Source organism: Rhea americana, unplaced genomic scaffold (assembly GCF_003343005.1).
Source record: "Rhea americana isolate MKP2758 unplaced genomic scaffold, rheAme1 scaffold_51, whole genome shotgun sequence".
NCBI lineage: Eukaryota > Metazoa > Chordata > Aves > Rheiformes > Rheidae > Rhea > Rhea americana.
The window spans coordinates 3,991,509-4,012,882 of NW_028186657.1; the positions used below are offsets into that span (position 1 = coordinate 3,991,509).

A 21,374-nucleotide genomic window follows, 5' to 3' on the forward strand; every position below is an offset into this window, starting at 1 on the left:
GCCTCCTGCTGCCAGGGATGTTATTTCAACAGCTCCAGCCAGGTCTCTCATTCAGGCTTTTGTTTGTAACCAAGAGGACTGAAGTGTGCGTGGATGCATGTACATACGTGGTCAGAGCATGGTATGTATATAAAGTGAAACTGGAGATTCTTACGATCTTGTGCTGTGAAAACACTGTAATATGCATATGCCTCCTCCTGGTCCTGCCCGAGAATGAGCTGGAAACCATGGCTGTGCAGCTGACAAAGTGGATAAGCACAGTGTGTGCACATATAAGGAAGATGGAGAGGGAGATGCAGCAGAATGGGTTTTAACTTGTGCTAGCATAGATCCAGGATGACTGCAGAGACTGTACTCTGGCTGCTGGCACATGCTCAAGCCCCTAGTTCCCGATTGTTGCCATGCCTGTTGGATTACAGCCACACAGATCCACGTAATGATCCCCTTCTGCACATTCACMCAAGCCATAGTCTCTTCTTTCGGTATTGTGGGGCAGCAGAGTGCAGTTTGGGGGCAGAAGTCTGAAAAGCATTACCTCCCATAGCTTGCTTTCTGATTCAAACTCTGTTGATTGTATACCTCTTGCTGCTACCACAACCTCCTCTAGTCACACCTGCTGCTGGCTGTTTTAGTCTCTCATATTTGCTCATCTTGCTTTGAGACACTCCAGTGGGAGAGAGCATTTATAAACTTGGCACAAATGGACATAGGCTTATGATTGCTTTCACATCATCTGAGTAGTGCAAAGAAACCTGTGCGTAAATGCAGCAAATTCAGTATGGTATTTGTATGCGGTGTGAATATATTGCAACAAATTTTGGGGCATTTTGTGAAAGAAATTCTTTGCAGACTACTTTGATGCTTAAGAGAACCCACTGCGGAAACATTTTCTTCCTCCTTAACTTTCCTTTTGATTTCTTCCTTAATTCTGGCAAAGAAAAATATCAAGACAACGTAACTTTATTAAGAAAGCCACCTAAAAGTTAGAAGAAACACTTAGAAATGCTATAAGAAAACAAACATGTTTCTCTTCTCCAGAGAAGAGAAGCAATAGTAACATCACGTTGCCCACAGGCTCTTACAGTATTTTAAAATAAAATACCACTTTTGTTTTAGGAGATACTATTCAGAGATGGAACTGCCTGTTGCTTCATTTTGTTCTAGCAAACTCTAATGTTTAGAGTTTTTGCCATAAGCACTTCTTGAATACAGAACAGCAACTGGGCAGAGCAGAAGTCCTGTGCTGAGCTCTTCGTTCAGTCTGTCTGCTTGAACGTACTGGTTTATAAACTAAGGCTTTTGCAATGTCCTTATCATCAAGAAAGTTTATTGTTGAAAGGCGATCATCTGTAGCTTCTCAGGGAATTACGTAAGATCTCAAGATGCTGGAGTTAGGGGGCAGCCTGGAGTGTTGAGGGATCTGGATTAGAGATGCTCTCTCAGGAGAGGAATCCCCAAGGTCTCCCCAGTTGGTTGTGCTGACCAAGTCCAGTTTCCTCACGATATTTCAGCAGTGGATATAGAAAAAGAGGTATTTCCTAGTGGACTAGGCAGAACATAGGCTGTTGGACTGTGCAGATAAAAGTTTGGTGATGCTTTTACACTTCCTGGAATCAGGGTAGATATCCATGAAGACTCTCTATATGATGGAAGCTATTGGGAAAAGAAGAAAACATTCCATTAGAGGAAAAAAAACCAGCACTGTCTTCTTTTCCAAATGTCATGTCCATGTTTACGACATTTGGGAAAGAAGCACTGAGCATCGATGGTCTTCCCAGCTCGTGGAAGAGCTGTTCCCTGCAGGGAGGAATGGCGAGTGCTGACGGAAGGATGTGGACATGCAGAGAGTGAAGATTTCAGTTCTGGGGACACTCCCTCTGAGGGGAGGGAACGCACAGGCACAAACATCCAAACAGAAGAATCAGTTCATGGCTTAGACATAGAAGAGGGATGTAAGATTTAACTACCCCAGCAAGTAGTTCATCCTTCTATCCAGTCCCCAGTGCTCAGGCCTTGCTGGCCAAGTTGCATGTCAGAAGGCATTTTTCTGTGCCGGAACCTCTTATGGAGGCTCGTGTTGAGGTCTGACCCATGTGCGGTTCCATAAATCACTTCTGGGGCATGAAGCCAGTGAATTAACAGGCCTGGAGGTGTCAAGCTTGGGAGAGTTTTAAGGGGAGTGGAAGGGCAGCAAGTGATAGATGGCTCAAAACTGTGTTTGCTCTTCATGCCAGTTTTGTCCTCAGTTATGCTCCAGTAATATCAGTTCTTTTGGGCCTGGCAGATAGTACACATTTTAAAGTCAGAGAAATCAGAGTATGAATCTGCAAAGTCTTTCGAACCAGCAAAAACATTGCCTCAGGTATATGACAGAGAGCAGCTCTGCAGCTTTTTTTTTTTTTTTTTTTCTTTTTCCTAATTTCAGCCCAAAATAAAAGGTGTCTTTTTCAAAAAACAAAGGGATAAAGAGAAGAGGTGCCCATGGTGCTGCCACCCAGGGCAGGCCGCTGGGGGAGGCGTGGGTCCGAGCCGCAGGCCACCTCTTGTCACCGGGCTCCCAGCCAGCTGCGGGTGGATGCTCCTCGGTTTTTGGTGGTGTCTTGCATGCTCCCTGGCGTGCGGCGAGGCGGCTACCTGGGCTTCTGCACAAGGGCCAGCACGGGCTTGTTGTGCCAGCCTCAGGCACGGCTATGTCCGCATTACGTGAACTACTAATTGTGGGCAAGTGGCTCTTTTGCTCCCGTAAGTGCCAAACTGGCTCAGTGCTCGTGATTTCTGCATAAAATTTATGGAAATCAATTTGGTGTAAAATCCATGGAAGTAGATGCTGCCTTCCCCAAACCTGTTGCTTTCCCCTACCCACACCGCACCTGCAGCCCCCAAAGGCTGCTTCTGTTTGGAAGCAGAGCGAGCTCCGTCCGTCCGTCCGTCTGTCCGCTGCGCCTTTCCTGCGGGCGGGCTCTGAGGCGGGGGAGCCCTGCGGGGGCCGGCTGCGCTCACGCCTCCAGCAGCCGCTCCGGGGTCCAGCCCGCGCGGGGCTGCAGAAATGTTCCGGGGAAAAACCCGCTCATCCGTCCCCGTGAGCGTAACCCGCGGCGGCTCGGTGGAGCGGCGCTCCGGTCGCGTGTCCCAGGCGCGAAGCGCCCTGCCCGTGGACCAGGACTGCGGCGCTGTCCTTGCCAGGGCAGGACGAGGTGGTGAACGCGAGAGGGGATGTGATAGATGTCTGCCGTGACTAGTGGAGTACGGGGGGATTTTTGGAAACTCAGAGTCTATGTTGATTTGTGACRCCTTTCAGCTGAGATGGTTTCAGCTTTGCTAAAAGAAAGTACTGCAGCTTTGTTGCCARAAATACTCCGCAAGGAGCCTGCGTTATCGGAGGATGTCGGGGCATGACTCTTCCAGCGGCCTTAAAAAACAAGTAAATCTTTCTTTTCATGGGCCAGATTTAAGGTGTGGTGAAGTGAAAGGACGGAAGGCTTTTGTGACGGGGCTGGGTTTTCTATCAGGCACTGTTTGCAGTGTTTAGGTATAAGGACTTTGTGTACAGCTGTTGCACAAAAACTTATTACCCATTTTTTGCTGCAGCAGGAATTCCTTGGAGAGTTACTTGGGTTTCATAGTCACAGTAGTGTTATCTGTGGCTCAACTCAGAAGATTTGYCATGCAGCCAAAGCATTTTTCTGTTATAAATGGGCTGGTAAGTGTGCTAATGGTAGTTAATACCGTGCACGCGTGGTTTTAAGCCGTTTCGCGGAAGGCGGTACTTTCAAACCTGACTTACTGAAGGAGTGCATCTCTTTCCAGTTTTTGCTGTTTCTTTTCCAGTATTACTTTTTCACCACTGTTGTGAAATTAGGTGGATGTTCCTAATGTAAAAAATGTTGTTCCTGGAAAAAAAAAAAAAAAAATCCAGTATAGCAAGTAGTGGTCCTTCGGTTACCTTTCTTTTCTGCAGTAACTGAAGAGGGGGGTGCCTTGCAAGTGAAAACACTGGGCATTCTTTCACAGTAATAATCTTTCCTGTTGCCTAATTTGCTGCTTATTTCTTTTTAATGTTTGAGTCAGGAGAAATTGCCAAAATGTAAATTATGACTAGCATACTTTTCCCTCCCACACAGAGCAGCATATTGATAGCRGATATAGCTTGTTTCTTATGAAGTTGCCTTACAGACCTTGTTATTTGACTCGCTTGTTTAGCAAACCTCAGCACCCCATGTCCATCATTCTTTCTTCTCCTCCTAGAGAACTACAGACATGAGCATTTTCTTTTGGCATTTACAGTGCAGCAGAAAAATACTAGCTAGAAATCATATATAACTTTAAATGTAGCTATGTGAGTGTGTGTGTGTGTATATATATATATATATATATATATAAAAACATTCCATCTATGAATCCCACGTTATTTTCTTGTTATAAATTTATGCAGTGTTACTTGGTCATGTTCACCATTCATGTTGTGGTATTTTAGTCACTCTATCTCTGTTGTGACAGCTTTGAGCTAAATATTTTATCTGAACCAGAGAAATTCTTAAAATGAGGCTGCTGTGTGGATTCAGGTTGCTTTCTGTGGTTATGTTMTGTTCCTCTACAAATCTTTTGATGTCTGCAAAATTTTGCCCCAGTTGGATATGCCATTTTCTCCATCCTTGCAATTGCAAGTGGGAAAAAAAAAAAAAAAARAGAGGGAGAGAAAGAGAAAAAGCAATTTTGCAATAAGGAGGTATTTTGAACTGAATGTTTCATATTGTTTCTTGATTGGTCAAACCTGCTTCATGATTCAAGAAGCTTAGAGATAAAATTATTTGTCTTTTCCAAGGGAGAGACTGCATTTAATATGTGCTCTCCAGGATCCCCTGTTAAAATATTAGGCAATAAAATACTTGACTGTACAGTAGTTGCTGTTATAATTTCCCTCAGGTAGTGGAAACCCTGTAACTTATTGTTGTTTAAGATTTCCCTTTGCAGAGCGTCAGAGTGATTGTAGCCGTGCAAAGGCCTGTTTTTCTCTGAGTAGGTTTATTTGCTGGTGACCTGGCTCCCCTCCTCCAGCACACTCGGCGCTGCAAAACCTTCTGCAGTTTACACAGTTGCTGACTTAGTGACTGTGAGTGAAAATRCCAGTGAAGACCAGGTTGAATCTGTTAGAAGCAACTTGCTTTGCTCATCCTTGTATAACCTAAGGATCTGCCTGGGTTTTGGGTGGTTCTGCAGCGTAGAGATGCCCTAGTTTGAAAAGCAGAAGCGATGGGTGGTGAGCTCGCTCTCGCTGCTGGGAACTGCGCTGGGGTGCAGACACGCTTGTCTTCTCTCCTGTGCTTCTGACGCAAGGTAGCTGTATTGGCAGAGACCCATATTAAGAACAAACTTATTGCAGTGTAGGTATTGGCTTTCACTGGCTTGGTGTGACTGTTTTTAACTAATTGGCACTGCAGATCTTCACAGCCTTATCTTTATCTGGGATAGGCTAAGGTTGCAAATGAGACATGGTTTGTGGGGGCATGTAATATYCTTTTTTTCAGGCCAGCTGAGAAAACTGAAAATAAAAAACCCAAAACAAAAAAAAACCCAGCGAGCTTGGAGGCACGCAAGGGCTGCCTGAAGCTCGTGTTATTCTAGTTTCAGTTTTATGAGCATGTGAAGCCCCTTCTTCAAGGTTGAGTGCAGCCTGATGCTGGCTGTGAATGGACCGTGTTGGTGCCCGGGGTCTTCTGTCACATCCCAGCAGTGCCTGAATTTCTGTGTTTAGCCCCAGGGACTGCGTTTCTGCCTCGAAGCGAGGTAGAGGAGGAGAGAGGTGGCTGATCCTGTGCATTGTGAATGACAGAATGCTTATCGGTATTAGAAAACACAGGTTTCATCAAAACTTGGAGCAGTGAAAAGGTAAAAAAAGGTAACTGATTCATCAGACAGTCCTTCCCGCAAATGAGCGTTACCTGCATCTTGTGCTATGCTGGAAGGCTTTAATGTTGGAGCAGCGAAGATGGAGCTCTAACCTCATCCCTAGCACAATGCTACTGACATGAAAATTATGCCAGAGAAACTTGCCTTGCATTGACCCCCAGCGGGCTCTGCACCACCGCCTGCTACATACTGTATTTTAGTAGAGCCCATAATACGAAGCTGTTAACAAATTCCTCTAAAAGTAAGCAAAAACATAAAACTAATGGTAAACAAACAAACAAAAGCTGCTATCAATGGGTGCCTTATTTTTGTCATTGTTTTATTCCTGCCCTTACAGATCACACTGCCATGGAGAGTAGCTTGCCTTACAGGACATAACAGGACCATTCACTCTGTTATGTGAATTTTGTAACTCATTGAATACAAAGGCTGAGGCCAGATGCTTGGAGGAAGAAGTCAGTGGCGTCGAATCAGTAGCGCAAGGATGCTTTCAGTGGCTTCTCATCTCTCTTGAGCCTTAAATGCAACACATTCAGCAAACTACTTGTCGTTAGACATATTTTAATATCTTGTGTGTGCCTGAAAACATAAGGCACAGATTCCTGGGGAAATCCTGTGAGATTGTTGCAAAACAGATCAGGAAGTTTTTGGCCTGCAGATGTTTCGATCAGCTAGTGGCTTTCCAAGCGCAGAGGGCAAGACTGCAAATTCACCGTGCACAGAATACCTCCACAAACACAAGCCCGCGTGCGCACAGTCGTTCCCATACAACCTTTGCCCGCAGCAAGCACCCCCGGGGCCGCCGTGCCTGCCTCGGTACATCGTCCCCTGGGTGCTGGCTGCAAGACCTGTGCACCCAAGCAAAGTGGGGATCGAACAGGCAAATTCCTCGTGGGGAGGCTGTCGCACTGTGTAAGTGCTTCGGCTTTTCTCCGAGCTGGATTTCCTGCCTTCTCTCGTTCCTTGCATTTATCTTCAGTGTTTGCCGTGCAGTGTTGCAGCGTGCTGTACCTGCTTGGCCTGAGTATCAGCGTCCTTGCTAAATCAGCGTAAATATTTGGGGGAGAATTTGTTAGGCATGTGACAACTGGAGAACTTTATGCTTCAGGTTTCCTTGGCTAAGAAAGATTGGAGAGAAAGAAAAAAAAAACGTTTCCCTTTTTTTCTTTGGCTGGAAGGAATGATTTTATTTGAGATGATTTTTTTTTTTGAATTAAAGCCTCAGAGAAGTAATATTGCATCTTCAAAACAAACTGCTGAACTCAACTTCTTTTACCAAATGCATGCAAAAATTTCCCCTTAGGATTCTTGGAGGCCCTGGAGTGCCTGCCTTGCAAAAACCTGGAGCGGAGAAGGGAGTCACTGGGGAACAATCTCCATCRGATGCATTTAGACAGTTTGCTTACGCATATTTATAAATATATATATATAGATATAGATATATTTGCACAATTTGCTTATGGTATGTTATTGCAKACAGTGAACAGCAAGAAAAATAATACAGAGCCGAGACACTGCCCAGCTGGTCAACTCTGAAGTTAAAATCAAAACAAAACTCTAAGAAGAATTGGCATAAGCCCTTAGCAGTTCTTATCATAGGATTTGTCTTGCTGCTTAATRCACATGGTTATTTTTATGTGATTTTTCAGATGCCTCAGGAACAGTACGCACAAAGGAGCACCATGCAGACTTCRGAAGGACCCCAGGTATACAAAGTGGGAATTTATGGCTGGAGGAAGAGATGCCTCTATTTCTTTGTGCTGCTCCTAATGATTTTAATCCTGGTGAACCTTGCTATGACCATCTGGATTCTGAAGGTCATGAACTTCACAATTGTAAGTAAGAGTTACCCAAAAAAGTGTGGGGAAGATGAGGGAGGGTGATGGGGATTCCTCTGAGCATAAATTCAGATACAGCTTCAATAACAGAGTGCTTTGGTTACCATGGATAGCAGTTATTAGGAAGGGACAAATTTACCTAATGATCTTCTCTTTCTGCTGGAGAAAAGCTGCCAGGGATCTCTGCAGTGTTACCAAGCCAAGGAATTCCAGCATCCCAAGTCATGTTCCTCCAATACCAGCTGATACATATGTGTATATAACCCCCCCCTAAATTTAAATTATGAAGTGTTTTAAAATTGATGGATTAGGTATTTTTAACTGGAGTGGGGTGGGACTGATCCTTTTTCCTACTGATTTCTACTTTTCTTCATGACTGGGAAATCAAAAAATTTGATTTACCTTTTTCTTTAGGTAAGTTGATATTGTTGATATTGTTACATAATGTCATGGTTCCAGAAACTTTATGAAGAAAAATAAAATTACCAAGGTGACTTTCTGGGTATGGTCTTTAGGTGGAGCATATAATTGTCTTCAGTGTGGCGCAGCTTGCATGCAGTAGCCCTGCAAGCAGAACTCACTTGCTGACTGAGATGAATTTGCAGAGCTTGAACCAGTGRTGCCCACTGGGAAATGTTGGCAAGTGGTGATGGGAAGATGATTGCACTGGGATAGATGGTGCCTTCTAGGCCCAGAGAGCTCTGTGCATCTATAGAGTTCTAGCTAAACTCTTTCTGAGATATGAAGGGATGCCTAGACCTTGAATTGCATTTTTAAGGGATGAATTTCACCCCCATTGCTCAGACTTACTCTAGTATGTACTAGTCAATACATAAGGAATGAGATACACCCCACTTCCACTGCTAGTGAACCTTTATATGAGGCACCCCACAGTTTTCCTGTAGCCTATTTGGCCAAGCAGAAGGAAAATGAAATTACTGGTGCCCCCTTCTTCAAATAAATCCTTGCCCTCTTAGTCAGGTGAAGCTATTTTAGGAGCATTTGGATCTTCGGGAGACACTAAGTTTGAGGCTTTAATCCTGGATTTACTTTGGGAGAGTGTATTCTAAGATAAAATTCCCCTAGACCAATCCCAAGGACTTCCCACTGGGCTCGAGTGTGAGTAGCATGTTTGACATCTCCCCCTCATTTCTTTCTCTACTTCATCCCTGTGAAGTCTTGAACAGCTGTGTTCAACGTTACGTCATTAACAGATCAGGAAAGGTCAAGTAAAAAATCTATGACTTAATGTATCCAACAGACAAAMTATTATGTCAAGTGAACATGTAGTGTTCATTTTCTCAAACTACTATGCAGTTGAGGTGTGCAGAAAATTGCAGTGCATGTGTGCTTTGGGAGCAAGCAGTTATAAAGCAATAATCCACAAAAACTCCTCTAAATAGGTAACTAAAGAATGACCCAAACTGGAGCAATTAATTCTTAACTAGACCAGTTATTTACTCTTGTGAAGCTAATGCCATTTTGATATGTATCTTGTGCCTGTATTGTGTTGCTTAGATAATGCAGCTGAAAACTTGGTGCTTCTGAGATGCTGGAAGACCTGGTCTTATTCTGCCCATACCAGTAGTCATCATTCCAAGCACCAAATAATGGCATGTCGAATTTTCTCTTTTCAGGAATTAAACTATTTCTTCAGAATAGTGTAAATTCAGTACAATCCCGTGCCTTCTCCTATTTGGTGGAGGTCAGTATCTACATGCCTGCTTGAGAAGCCAGCTGAACTTCTCTGCTTCTTTTCCCTCACRGCCTGCTCCTGATCCATTGCATTTTGCAGCCATTTGCAAAAGTGTTATCTCCTAGGGATACTTGCAGAAACCTCCTGCTTGCAGCAGCTCTCTCCTCACTACTGGGATAGATGCTAGCTTTCTGGGGACTGAGCTGATCTTCTAGCTATTGTCTGATTCAGTTTCCTTGAGTAGTCACTTACCCTTAGTGACTCATTGGGGGTTAGCTCAGGCTAGAGTATATTTGTGTATGATTTTAGTTAATTCATGTGTTTTAGCGTTAGTGGGTGATGAACAGCTTGTCATGATAAAAACATCAACTGTTAATACTGAATCCTGCAATGGGAACTGCTTCATGGTTGTATGAATAGCCRTACAGGTTAGGATGTATCCTCTCTCTGATGCAGCCAGGGGGAAGAAAATGTAAGAACTGGGCGTGTAGAATGTGATTCTTGCCCTGGTATGCATCATTATCTGGATCTGAACTGTGTGTTAATTTGTAAAGTACAAACCTAGATTTAAAGAGACTGTCATAATTGTTCAGGGCTTATAATTTTTAATTTTGCACTCACTCCTGAGTTGCTACCTTCTTTCAGTGGTGGAAGTGTTTCTGGCCCAGGATAAGCCATTTTTCACCTCCCATTTTCTCTTGATTTAGGGATGAGTGATATTGAGGAGTCACATTGCATGTGTCAGGTCCTGGACTATAACACAAAAGAAATCGATTCTCATAAAATTAAAGGCTGTCTGAAGGCAGGCATGGACCTTCTTCCTCTGCTGTGTGATCTGCTTGTCTACAGTGAGTATGGAACAATAGTGAGATGTGTGCAGTAGCCCAGAAGATTGTGTTCAACAGTGTCTTGGCTCAAGGAGAGGCTTCTCATTCTTGTCATAGCTGGTGAAAGAGGAGACAGAGGAAATCTTTTATTAAGTGAGTTGAAATTACTTGTTTTTTGGTGGCAAGGAACTGATGAGTTTATCTGTCTAAGCACAGTCAGCCATGGGTTTGGAGTAAGCTCTGAGCACCACAGAGGAAGCCTTAGAGTTACCTTTTGGTAGCTGTTGTCTCTTCCAGGTGGCTGTTTTCTGATAGTTATTGGTTTCTCTAAGCTGCTCTATTAGAAAACAACCAATTTTTACAGTRGAACAGTTTGTTCCAGGTTGGAACTGGTAAGACCCCACTAAAAGAGAAGGGTTCAGCCAGACTCAGTGGGAGCCTAACAGAGTTATTTAAGACTCTTWGCTTCAAAGTTATGACTCAACTTGCTCAACTGTGTTGAGACCTAATGACCCAACCAAACGGGCRAAAAAGACAAAGCAGCTCCTCTGTCAGTGGTAGCTGGAGCATGGTCTTGCAGAGACTGGTCAGCTGAGGAGGCTTCTTTTTCCATCAACTTTGCTGAGGTCTGTTGGGAACAGTGTGTCTAATGGCATAGCTGTGCTGGCTGCATCACAAGCTTGGGACCCTAGATCAGCTCTGCACATGAGGGAACCACCAGAACCTGTGATCACCGTGCACAGACAGCCCAGCTGGTGCCCAAAATTGTGCAAGTATGGGTTAAGGTAGAGTTAGGGTCATGTAGCACTCTGCTCGGTCAAACCCTACCGCGTGTAGCATGTAACTCCACATGTATCTTCTGGGCCTGCCTCAGTACATCTCATGATATTGGGCTCTTCCCTGCAGTCTTGTCAGCTCGTTTAGATTTCTGCTCTGCAATCTATCCTGCACCATTCCCTGAGGCTGAGAAAATCACATCAATAAGTGAATTTTTAGAGGCAGCCTTTTATCTTTAAATAACAAATGTAGTAAAATTCTCAAATGAGGAGATGCAAATATGGAAAATCTTTAATTTGTTCCCATCGTGATAAGAGGAGCTGAGAGGCCTTCCGGGATGGGAGAATGAATCAAGTAGTCAATAACCGATAGCTACTGCTTAACRGGTCTGACTTTCCCCACCCTGTGCTTGCAGAGCAGAGGAACAGCCTGTTCTTGGGCTGCAGGCATTCAGAAAAGGAGGAGAAAGTTTTTAGTTCTGTTGTTGTGGAAAATAAATTTTTTTCCAGTATCTTCCCACCCTTGAGCTCTCCTCCAAGAATCTAAATCGGCTCAACTCAACAGGACAGTCCTGGCACTTACCAGAGTTTAATGAGGGCTCATTATGTCTAATAAGTGCTCACTGTACTTTAATGAACAGAGCCACCTGCTCAGGAAGACTCGGGGGTGTTTTAAATGCTGATAATGGGGTGTGCTAGAAGGGAGGAGGAGAGAAAGCAAGACRGTCTCAGGGGAAAAAAAATCTTCTCTAAGAAATGCAGCGTCTGTGGTATGTTGTAGCAAATCAATCCACTCTCTCCTGGGTCAAGCCCTGAACCCTTTTCCCCTGCCTCGGCACTCCCTGCTGACTCATGCGTAGGGACGCAGTCTCCTTTAAAATTAAAGCATAAGCTTCCCATCTATGGCTTTTGATAAGCGAAGCWTAACTAATTTATTTTAGGCTTTAATGTGAACATTCAAGGCTTAAAAAATTTTACGTGGGGCTATTCCCTTTTGCAAAGAGCCAACAGCAGTGTCATGTTCCAGTGGGGCCGGTTGGTTACTCTCTATTGTCTGGTGTAGTCATTTAGCCCTTCTGTAGTATTTACTCCTCAGTTTGTTTTAAATGGCTTTATGAAGCACAGGCAACATGAAAAACAAGCCTGGAGGAGACCTCAAGAAATTATCTGCCTGTCCCATAGTTGGTTCAGATAATCAGGTCCATCTTATCCAGTTCATTTACATTAGAGTTGTGCTGCTGTTGGACTGTGGGAAGCACTACGAAGGCTGCTCCCTCTAAATCTTGCTTTGATTTTTAAGCCAAACCACAGAATGAGTCTGGACCTAAGCCACAAATTAGGGGTTGAAACCCAAATGCACCTTGAAGGTGGCTTAACCTAATTGAGGTAGAAACCACCATCCAGCACTAAGCTTTCCCATGACCTGCACGTAAAGGAACTCCACTTCAGTCAGATCTTGGACAAGCCTGGTAAAAGTATGTGGTCTGTATGTATTGGATGTGAGGAGAAAGCAGTAGTATCTGTGGGCTGCCCATGTGACTCACCCACTTGCTTTGCAGGCCCTGAGATGACTTGAGCTGTATCCTACAGCTGCATCCCTGCGGGTGACAAATCTTGAGCTGTGCAGAGCTTGGCTGAGGCCAAGGGWGCCCTTGCAGGGCTCTTATGTGGATGTTTGATTACAGGGCTGGAACTTGTGCTTTTAATGACCTTCTTCCTTTTGGTCCCCCCTGTATTAACGTCCAGTGATGTAGCTCTCTAACAGTAGGCTTGCTCATGGCTGTATATTGAGCATGCACAGCTTTCATGCAGGAGAGTACTCGTTTATGATGTGCTGGGGATCTCTGTTTCAGCTATTAGTAGCAAACCTAAAACATTTTTGAAAAGCTTCCTGTTATATTAGTTTCTGAATAGAACTAGAAGAGATGTTCTTACATGAACACACAGGAAATGAATATGTTTATTTTAAGCAGCACGTGGCTCGGAAGACTCACAATCAGCAATGGCAGTGCATTGACCTCTTCCCCCAGGGTTAGCATGCAGTGCCTGGTGTTGTCAGCAGCATTAGCCGTATAGAGCATTATCCGTTAGTGCCCTTTTATGGAGTCTCTTATGTAGTAGGAAGATCTCGAACGAGGAGAGATGAGAATTGTGGCCCACTGGCCACATTTAAATGGCAARTGTCGACTTACTCTTCTGCTCATAAAACCACTGAGGTTCCTTTGCAGTTTCTTCACACTTCCCTGGTGTTTCTATTGTGGGTGGGTGTTTTGGGGGGGTTATACTGTCTGTGACAAAGGCTGTTTATATATGCTAGCCTCCAGTCCTGCATGTTGGCTGGTACTATCAGACTATAAGTAGTAATAATAATGATTTCTGCCCTAAATKAGCTTGCAAGGCTTGGTGTTTCTGAAGAGCTGTCTTATAAAACATCCAAAACTAAAGCTCCGGAAAAGTCCTGGTAAGGAAGATACCCTGCAACTTTGGTGTTCAGGAGGCCCTTCAAGCCAAAATTAACATCTTCCTCTGAGCAGAGGCCATGTGCTGAGGCATCCATGTGCGCCCCTTTGAAGAAATGCGATATCGAAATGGCTAGGCAGGGGAAAGTCAGGAACCCATCTCCTCCCACATCCATTAGGATGCAGAAGGAAGGGGATCTTGCTGCCCTGGCATTGCCTTCCTGGCCCTCATCAGCCCACGGTCTGGTGTGATCAACCACAGCACATACAAACTCTGCTTTCTCCTTCCAGAACCACGCAGTGTTTTTTGAAGCTTTGAGTCCTTTAGATGAACTTCAGCCATCTTTTATGATTTAAATGGAACAGGAACAAATGGCTGTGATTGTTAGGATTTCTCTTTTTTTGCTGCCAGTTGCTTTAGTAGCTGAAAGGGTTTATTTTAGCATCGTTGAATGAGATGTTAGCAATTTAGAGAGACAAAATGCTGTTGTAGATGGCACAAATGCTAAATATCATTATTATCTTGGTTTCTTTATTAAAAGTTGATAAGAAAAGTGAGCTTTTAAAATTTGGTTATGAACAGTTATTTCCAATGCAATTACTCCCTCTTGTGTGTAAACTACCTGCCACATTTTAATTACAGGAAAACAGTAGGCTAATAACACAGCACTAAAGCTGGATTAGCATTAGGAAAGCTCATCTCCCTAATAGGCATATTTCTCTTTTTTAATGATTAAAAGGAATAGAGTTTGTTCTAATTTTTTTATTAAAGATTGCAGAATAAAATGACTATGCAGTTTATTTTCCCTTTTCAAGATTTCTCTGGAGTCTTACAGTGGTAATGCCAACATAGGAAAGAAGTCTGGTCTGCTCTTCAGCTTCTGCTTTGTGGTGCAACTGTAATCAGTTAAATCAGCTGCAGTTGTTTAGAGTTAAATTTAATAATGCTATATCCTCACTGAGGAAAGAGCAAAGTCTTTCCCTCTCTCTGTCTCCCTTTCTTCCCCCCCACTCCTCACAGATGGGCATACAAAATTGTACACTTTTCCATTTTAAGTCATGTTGCTCTTTTTATAAAACAAGTCATTGTTTTGAGACTGCCTGCATGACTCAAGAGCTCTGTGTATTTGCCATGTTCCCTCATTCGCGTGGACTGCATCTCCAGATATAAAGTTGTTGATCTTGTAGGGGTCTGGCAACACCAGTGATCCTATGAGTGACTCTACTGTTAAGTGGTTTCTAAGAGTGGAATCTTTATCCCTGTAATTCAGTAGGAATTTTGGCATAGACATCATCCTCACTGTAAGGGTTTTTATTTGCAGCTTTTTATACTAAATTCTCATTTACTTCCTGGTTGATGGAAGGGAAAAATATTATGTTTTTCTTTTATTCTTTTTAGAGATCTGAACTTCATTTCTAGAGAGTTTCATGTTGTACTCTCTATCAAAAACAGTCAGGAATACTTACCTTTCTAAAGAGACATATAATGCTCATTTGCCTTTTTTCCTTTGGAGCTTAGAATAAAATAGTGTTAATGGAATATTGCACGCTGTTGCTACAAGGTTGTTGTCACCACTTCATTGTCGTCAGACATTWTGTCCTAATGAATTAGTAAGTTATGATGCATTGGCTTCTTCCAGCGCTACGCCTTTGAAAGCTCAATCTCTGATAATATCTCAGTTTTATTACCTGAGTAGCACATCATCTTGGCCAGCATAAGCACTTCAGGCCTTCATCTTCCTTGTTACCTAAAACTGATGGAAGAACTCCGTATTTTCACCTTTCACTCTGTACTGGACCCCAAGACGTAAGAACAATTGAGTCTTTCAGAAACCTGCCATGGCATTAGATATGCTTACAGGAATGTAATGAAAACAAAATCAATAGCGGAATAGTATGCCTTCCACCAGCACCTCTAAACCAGCTTAGATAAGCTACCCTACAGTCAGCTAAGTAATTCTTTGTTACAYGCTTTTATTCTTTGACTATTGTGCAAGATGGTCTGTATTGTAAAGGATGTTACAAAGGCAGATGATCCTTTCTCCTCAAATATTTTGGGCTGAGGTTCCTAAAGAAATGAGATTTACACTTCTTTCTCAATATACAGGTTTCCAACTCTCACTTTCAATCATTTTTTAAGCCACAGGCCAGGTTCAAGCTAGCTGAACAGCTGTGTCCAACAGCCAGGCGTTTCTCAAACACGTTTTGTTTCTGTGGGTTTCAGAGGCTGAAGAAAGCAATCTTGTTAGTACCCCTACTGTGGAAGAAGCTGCTGCATGAACTCTGTACKTACCAGCTGCCAGGAGTGAGAGATGTTATAAATGTCCCCCTGCTAGGAAAAGCTTTTGTTGGTGTTATTTTCCTACCAGACATCAGAGAATTTAGCCAAGGAACCCAGAGACCCTGGAAGCGCAATGTCACTAGTTCTACTGCTCTTGGTACTCCTGATTTGAAAGAAGCTGTAAAAAAACCAAACAAACAAATGAAAAATCCACTCAGCAACACTCCTCTCCTTATATGTGGTTCTGTGTATGCATATGTCCCTAACATCATCTGCCAGACCTGCTGCGCGGGCCTTGCTGTCAAACCTGGATAGCCAGCCCCTGCGCGTCTCTGCAGCAAGAAAATACTTTACTGTCTTAAAAATACCTTATAGCTTTGTTTGGCCCCTCCAAGAACAGAGGGAATAAAACAGGGCAGAAGTGATTTGACAGTTTGTAATGTGAGGCTAAGTGTTTGATCTCTGGCTTAGCACTTCCTTTCCAGGCATTTCAGTAGTGATCAGAATTAATTATTTCCCATGAACAGTCCTGCAGCAGCAAGCAGGCTCTGCTGAGCTACGCATAGCCCCTGGTGAGCGGTGTCCACATGGAGAACGTTGCCATTSTAGGCAGCTTCCAGCAGATGTGGCAAGGGTCTCGCTTCTGGGATGGTGCATGCTCCTGCCAGGACACTGTTAGGCAGTGCAGGCGTGCAAACACACCGCGTGTTGGCGGCACCCCGTCGTGGCCTGGCCTTACCTGCTGCAGGGTGGAAGCACAGCTCCAGTCAGTGCTGCCCTCTGTGCCATGCTCGTTAGAGAACAGCTGACAAGCACATCAAGGTCTGCTGGTGTTCTGGGGAAGGGCGATGGGGTGCACGATCAGACAGGGAGGAGCTGCTCCGTGGGACAGTGGGAGTGGGCTGCGGAGTCTAAGAGTGGGCTGTGCAGGGGAGGTGAGTCATGAGCTCTGGATTCCAGGTCCTGCCTTCTGCTACTGCCCACTGGAGGGTATTGTTCTCAGCCTCTCTTTAATTTCAAGAAGTAAGGTATTTCACRTTAGCATTCTTCTCAGTGCCAACAAAAGATCTTCTGACTAGCAGTTCTGAAGTAGAGGTTTGTCTCTAAGAGAACATGTAAGAGGTATTATTATAAATGTGCAAAAGAACAAAAACAAGTGCGCTGCTAAAATGCCCATAATCAATCATTTCTCTGAATTTTTTACAGTCTGATCCCCTTCCCCAAATTTTCTCACAGTACATTAGGTGAAATGATTTAATKTGGGGATCTACACAGAAGTGATGTGCCAAGCTGATCCATATAGTAAGTTTTCTGCTGCTGCTTCTGTTGTTCCTTGTGCTTGTTTTCCCCCGAGCTTGCTGACATCCCTCCTGAACTCCTTGCATGTCAGAAAGCAATGACTTTCTCAGCTCTGAAAACTTAGCAGCTGTTGCTATAAGCAAACTGTAAGTCTTTTGAAGCACCTCTTCTGTGTGGTTGCCTCAAGGCTGAGATGCTGCTTGGAGGAGCCTGCATGCTTCTTTCAACTTGTCCTGGAGGCGCAAAGCTGTGAGATTTTCAGAAAGCTGCTTCTTAAAATATTTTTTGGCATTTGGTCGTGATTCCCTGCTGTTTAGCAGCTCATGTTGTTGCATAATCCAGGGAAAGGGGATGAAGGCAGCTTTCATTCAACAGTGTAAATTACTGTGCAACATGCAAAGTGGTGAGCAGCAGAAAACCAGGCTCTTTGGGTGAAACACCAGCTTGTTGGCTAACTGCTGCTGATGAGGTAATGATCAGGTTTTATTTGACTATACCGATGGAGTAGGGGAGTAAGAAGTTGCATATTCTATTTACATTTGTATTTATTTACATCTTTTACTTAGGTAATCTTCAGAATCTGTTCTTAAGACTTACAGAGCTTTGGGAACAAAATTACAGGCCTACGGTTGTGTGAACTGCTCCTTTCCCCTTCCCTCCAGCAGATGCTGTGTTATCTCTTCTCTACCTGTGTGCTACCATACCTGATTTGATAGAGGCATTGAAAATGCTTGTTTACAGGATGCTACCATTTCATGTGCTAGTTCTCYCAGATTTCTGGTAGGCAGATGAGCATGACTGCACCGCTTGAATACATCATACTCCTTAAGTTTGGCTTACATTTTGCTTCAGGTTATTTCCACTTCAGTTCCATCTTCCCCATTACCCATCCTGCCTTCACTACTGTGGTCAACAGTAAGATGGAATGAGGTAATTATTTGTGTAGAGGCCAGAGTTTCCCTGGGACTACACTCCAGTGCACTCGCATGAAGGACAACCTGTTAACACTGAAATGATATGCTTGCAGACGGATTTATAGAAGAGGAATAGATTTATGCAGTTAATTCAGCCTTGACCTCTTGAGTTCTCATTACTTTTCATCCACCCAGCACTACTGCTCACCTCTTTCGTTTTTAAATGAGAACCAGTAACTAATACTGAAATTACAGCAATCTGCTATATGAAATTTGTGATTATTTGCATTTAATTAAAGGCTTCTCCTGAGAAAACGAAGGACAGCTTAACCTCAGAGAAGTCTCTGCATCTCCAGTAATTGCTTCTAATTGAAGTCTTTAGAGTTTCCACCCCACCACAGGAAAAAAAAAAGTTTACTCCCACACATGGGTCCTGGAAAATTATTTTATCCTTATGTAATTAAGGTGACCAAGGATACTCATAAAACTTCTTCAGTGTGGCTAAAATTAAAATTTAATTAGTCAGTATCAGGCTTGTGGTGAAAAGTTTGTGAGCACAGTCGATTCTTCTGGTACCACGCATCCGGCAACGCCGTGTGCTGGTAACCCATTCCAAACTGCAAGTGTACCCACCTTGTCAGATGGTCATTTCATTTCCATCACGGATTTCTGGTTTTGTGCAGTTCTTGTTGGCTTCCACCTGCATTTTGACTGTTCATTATAGAAAAAAACCCCAAACCAGTAGAATTTAGTGCGTYCAGAGGAGCGCAAGAGAGAGGCTTCTCCAGCTTGAGCTGTGCAGTAGCACTGCTTCTGGGACTGGGAGCTGTGGCAGTGGCCACTGGATGCGGACATCTCCCTGCTTTTTCATCTGGACATGGCTCGGAGGCCACGTACATGCTCTTTGTTACTGTAAGAAGTTGATCTTTCTTGTTAGAAACCCTTTATAGATTGGCACTTGGTGTCAATATGGGCTATGTGGGTGTGGACAGCCTTTGTAAGATGCTTACTGGTGCCTTAAATCACTGCTTTACTCCATTAATCCTGGTGCATAGAGCATACCACTTAGCAAGCATGGCATTTGTTAAGTCATCAGGAGCTGTTCCCATCCGTGGCATGGGATGAAGGGAGGGCACAGGTGTTAAAAATCAGGTTTGCTTCTCTCCCTGAGGTGTCCTGGTGTGAGTTTGGCAGAGTGGAGTGAGCTGTGCTTGTTGTCTGGAAGGCACTGAGCAGTGCTGGATCTAGTGAGGAACACAACATGTTGCTTGTAAAATCACCCTTGCAGACTCAAGCACGTTGCACTTGAATTACACATTCTGCCTGATTAGAGCTACAGCGTTTTTGTGCCGCTTCTGGCAGCCCAGTCATTCTGATTGCGCCCTTTGGCTCTATAAAAATCCCTGCTTGTATTATGGATCTGAAAACAGACATGACAAAAATAAAAGTGTGTACACTGTAGCAGCAGATACGGCTGTTTCCACAGTTTATTCTCTATAGTGCAGATACGGATGTTGTAAAGCATTGAAAACATTCTACTTTCCTCTGTTCTTGCATTGTTCATTAACACCACRGATCACAGAAGTCAGCAGGAACGTACTTCTGATTTCTGTTTTTTATTATCTTGAAGGTTGTTTTTAATGTATGCTGAAACACAAAAAATGTCTAGATGGGCTGAAGTCTTTCAGAGTGACCTCTTAGAGGGTTTCAGGTAAGTCAGAAATGGAAATGTCATTTTTTGTCAGCTGTAGATTTGTTGTTGTTGTTGTTGGTGGTTTTTTTTTTTTTTTTTTTTGAAGTTGCAGCTACAATTAAATAAATGAAAACATATGTGATCTTCCTCTGTTACATCTTAGGAAGTGCAGCTACAATTAAATAAATGAAAACATATGTGATCTTCCTCTGTTACATCTTAGGAAGAAGACATGCTTGGCAAAGTACTTCTCTTCATTTTAGAAAAGCAGTACGTTAGTTCTGTATGCAAAGCCCCAAAATACTTGAATTTAGTGTAGGTGGAAGTCATACAGAGGTGTGTAGGTGCTGATTTTGATTCAGATTATTTTGTAGGTGGTATTGTTTCTGACAACAAGTATTTAATCTTTCAAACAAGACATTAAAACAATTTGTTCTGGGGAACTAAGAAAGCAAATGGCCTTTTACTTTCTGTACATCTCCTTCATGTTGGAAAGGGGATTCCTGCTAATTATGTATTTGAGCACATATTCCACTTCTGAATCAAGCACTTATTTATGGACAGATGTCATCAAATAAGATATGATATGTTTGCATAAAGCAGAGGGACTTCAGCCCAAGCAGCTGAGGGCAGCAATATAGGGGGAATGGCTGGATCCCAGCAATTCTGCTGTGGTTTTGCAGAAAACTGCATTGYCTAGATAGCAAAATGATTCAATTCATCAGCAGGTATAGATTGTAAGGTAAATTTCATCTTTATTTCAAGTTATTTGTCAAGACCTGTTGACCAAGTATCTTCATTAGTGTCATAAGTGATTCAGCCTTGTGTGTTGCCCAAGAAAAATCCTGGTGTGGCAGGTGTGTTTATTTTCTTTCCTCTTCCCAGTGGGGTTAYTTATTGTCATTACACCCTTCTTAGTAAGCAGCTCTTCTGAAGAATAGTTTGCTATATTATTTTTTTTTGTTTTAGTTGAGAATGAAAACATTTTACATACTCAGGACTGAAAAGAGCAGTTCCCCGCCAGAGACCCCGGTGCCACCGCTGTGCTGGCGGTACAGGGAGCYGCGGGTGCCGCTGGACACCAAGTGTCCTCCCCGCTCTTGAGCCCGTGGGAGCATTACCTGGCTTCTGCTTCCCAGCCTGCCGCCACCGGGCAGAGCAGCTCRCTCTAACGGGTAAACTCAGTACTCACCAAAACGGACGGGAGCAGGAGACTGTGCTGCGGGAGGGAAGGGCTTCGCTCTTTGGTGAAAAGTCGCTTCTGCAGGTAGGATCCAAGTGTGGTGATCACAAGGCAGTTAATTCTCTCTTGCCTGTGGAGTATGCTAAAAAAACACAGAGAAACCAGTCGGTTGACGAATGACTCAGTTCTCCTCTTACAGAGGTGTAAATCAGTGGCTTTGCTGCTGGCTTGCACAGGTATAAATGAGAAACGAATAGGCTGGCAGTGTACAGCTCTGGCAGGCAGCCTGCACACAGAAGTTTTAAGCTTTGAAATATAGACGGTATCTGGGCAATTGAAAAGAGAAGTGTATCCTGTTTTTTTTTGATTTTTTTTTTGTTTGTTTGTTTGTTTTTGTTTTTTCCATAGGGAACAAAAGAGACTGTTGCTTTGGGTTAGTAATAATCTATAAGGTGACATGTTAAATGGATTTCACTCACCTATTAAGTTTGTCAGTTTAGA

At 43.4% G+C, this 21,374-nt stretch overlaps 1 protein-coding gene across 11 annotated transcripts in view; it reads left to right on the plus strand.

Moving 5' to 3' along the window:
* The window catches only part of SGCD (sarcoglycan delta), a 359,722-nt gene that overhangs the window by 206,581 nt on the left and 131,767 nt on the right, over positions 1-21,374 (plus strand). For 10 of the 11 annotated variants that reach the window (XM_085317947.1, XM_085317945.1, XM_085317944.1 and 7 more), the window contains one exon: positions 7,557-7,742. In XM_085317947.1, coding sequence (XP_085174073.1) covers positions 7,557-7,742 — 186 coding nt within the window. The remainder of the gene's footprint in view (positions 1-7,556; positions 7,743-21,374) is intronic. The other variant, XM_085317955.1, reaches the window with a different exon arrangement.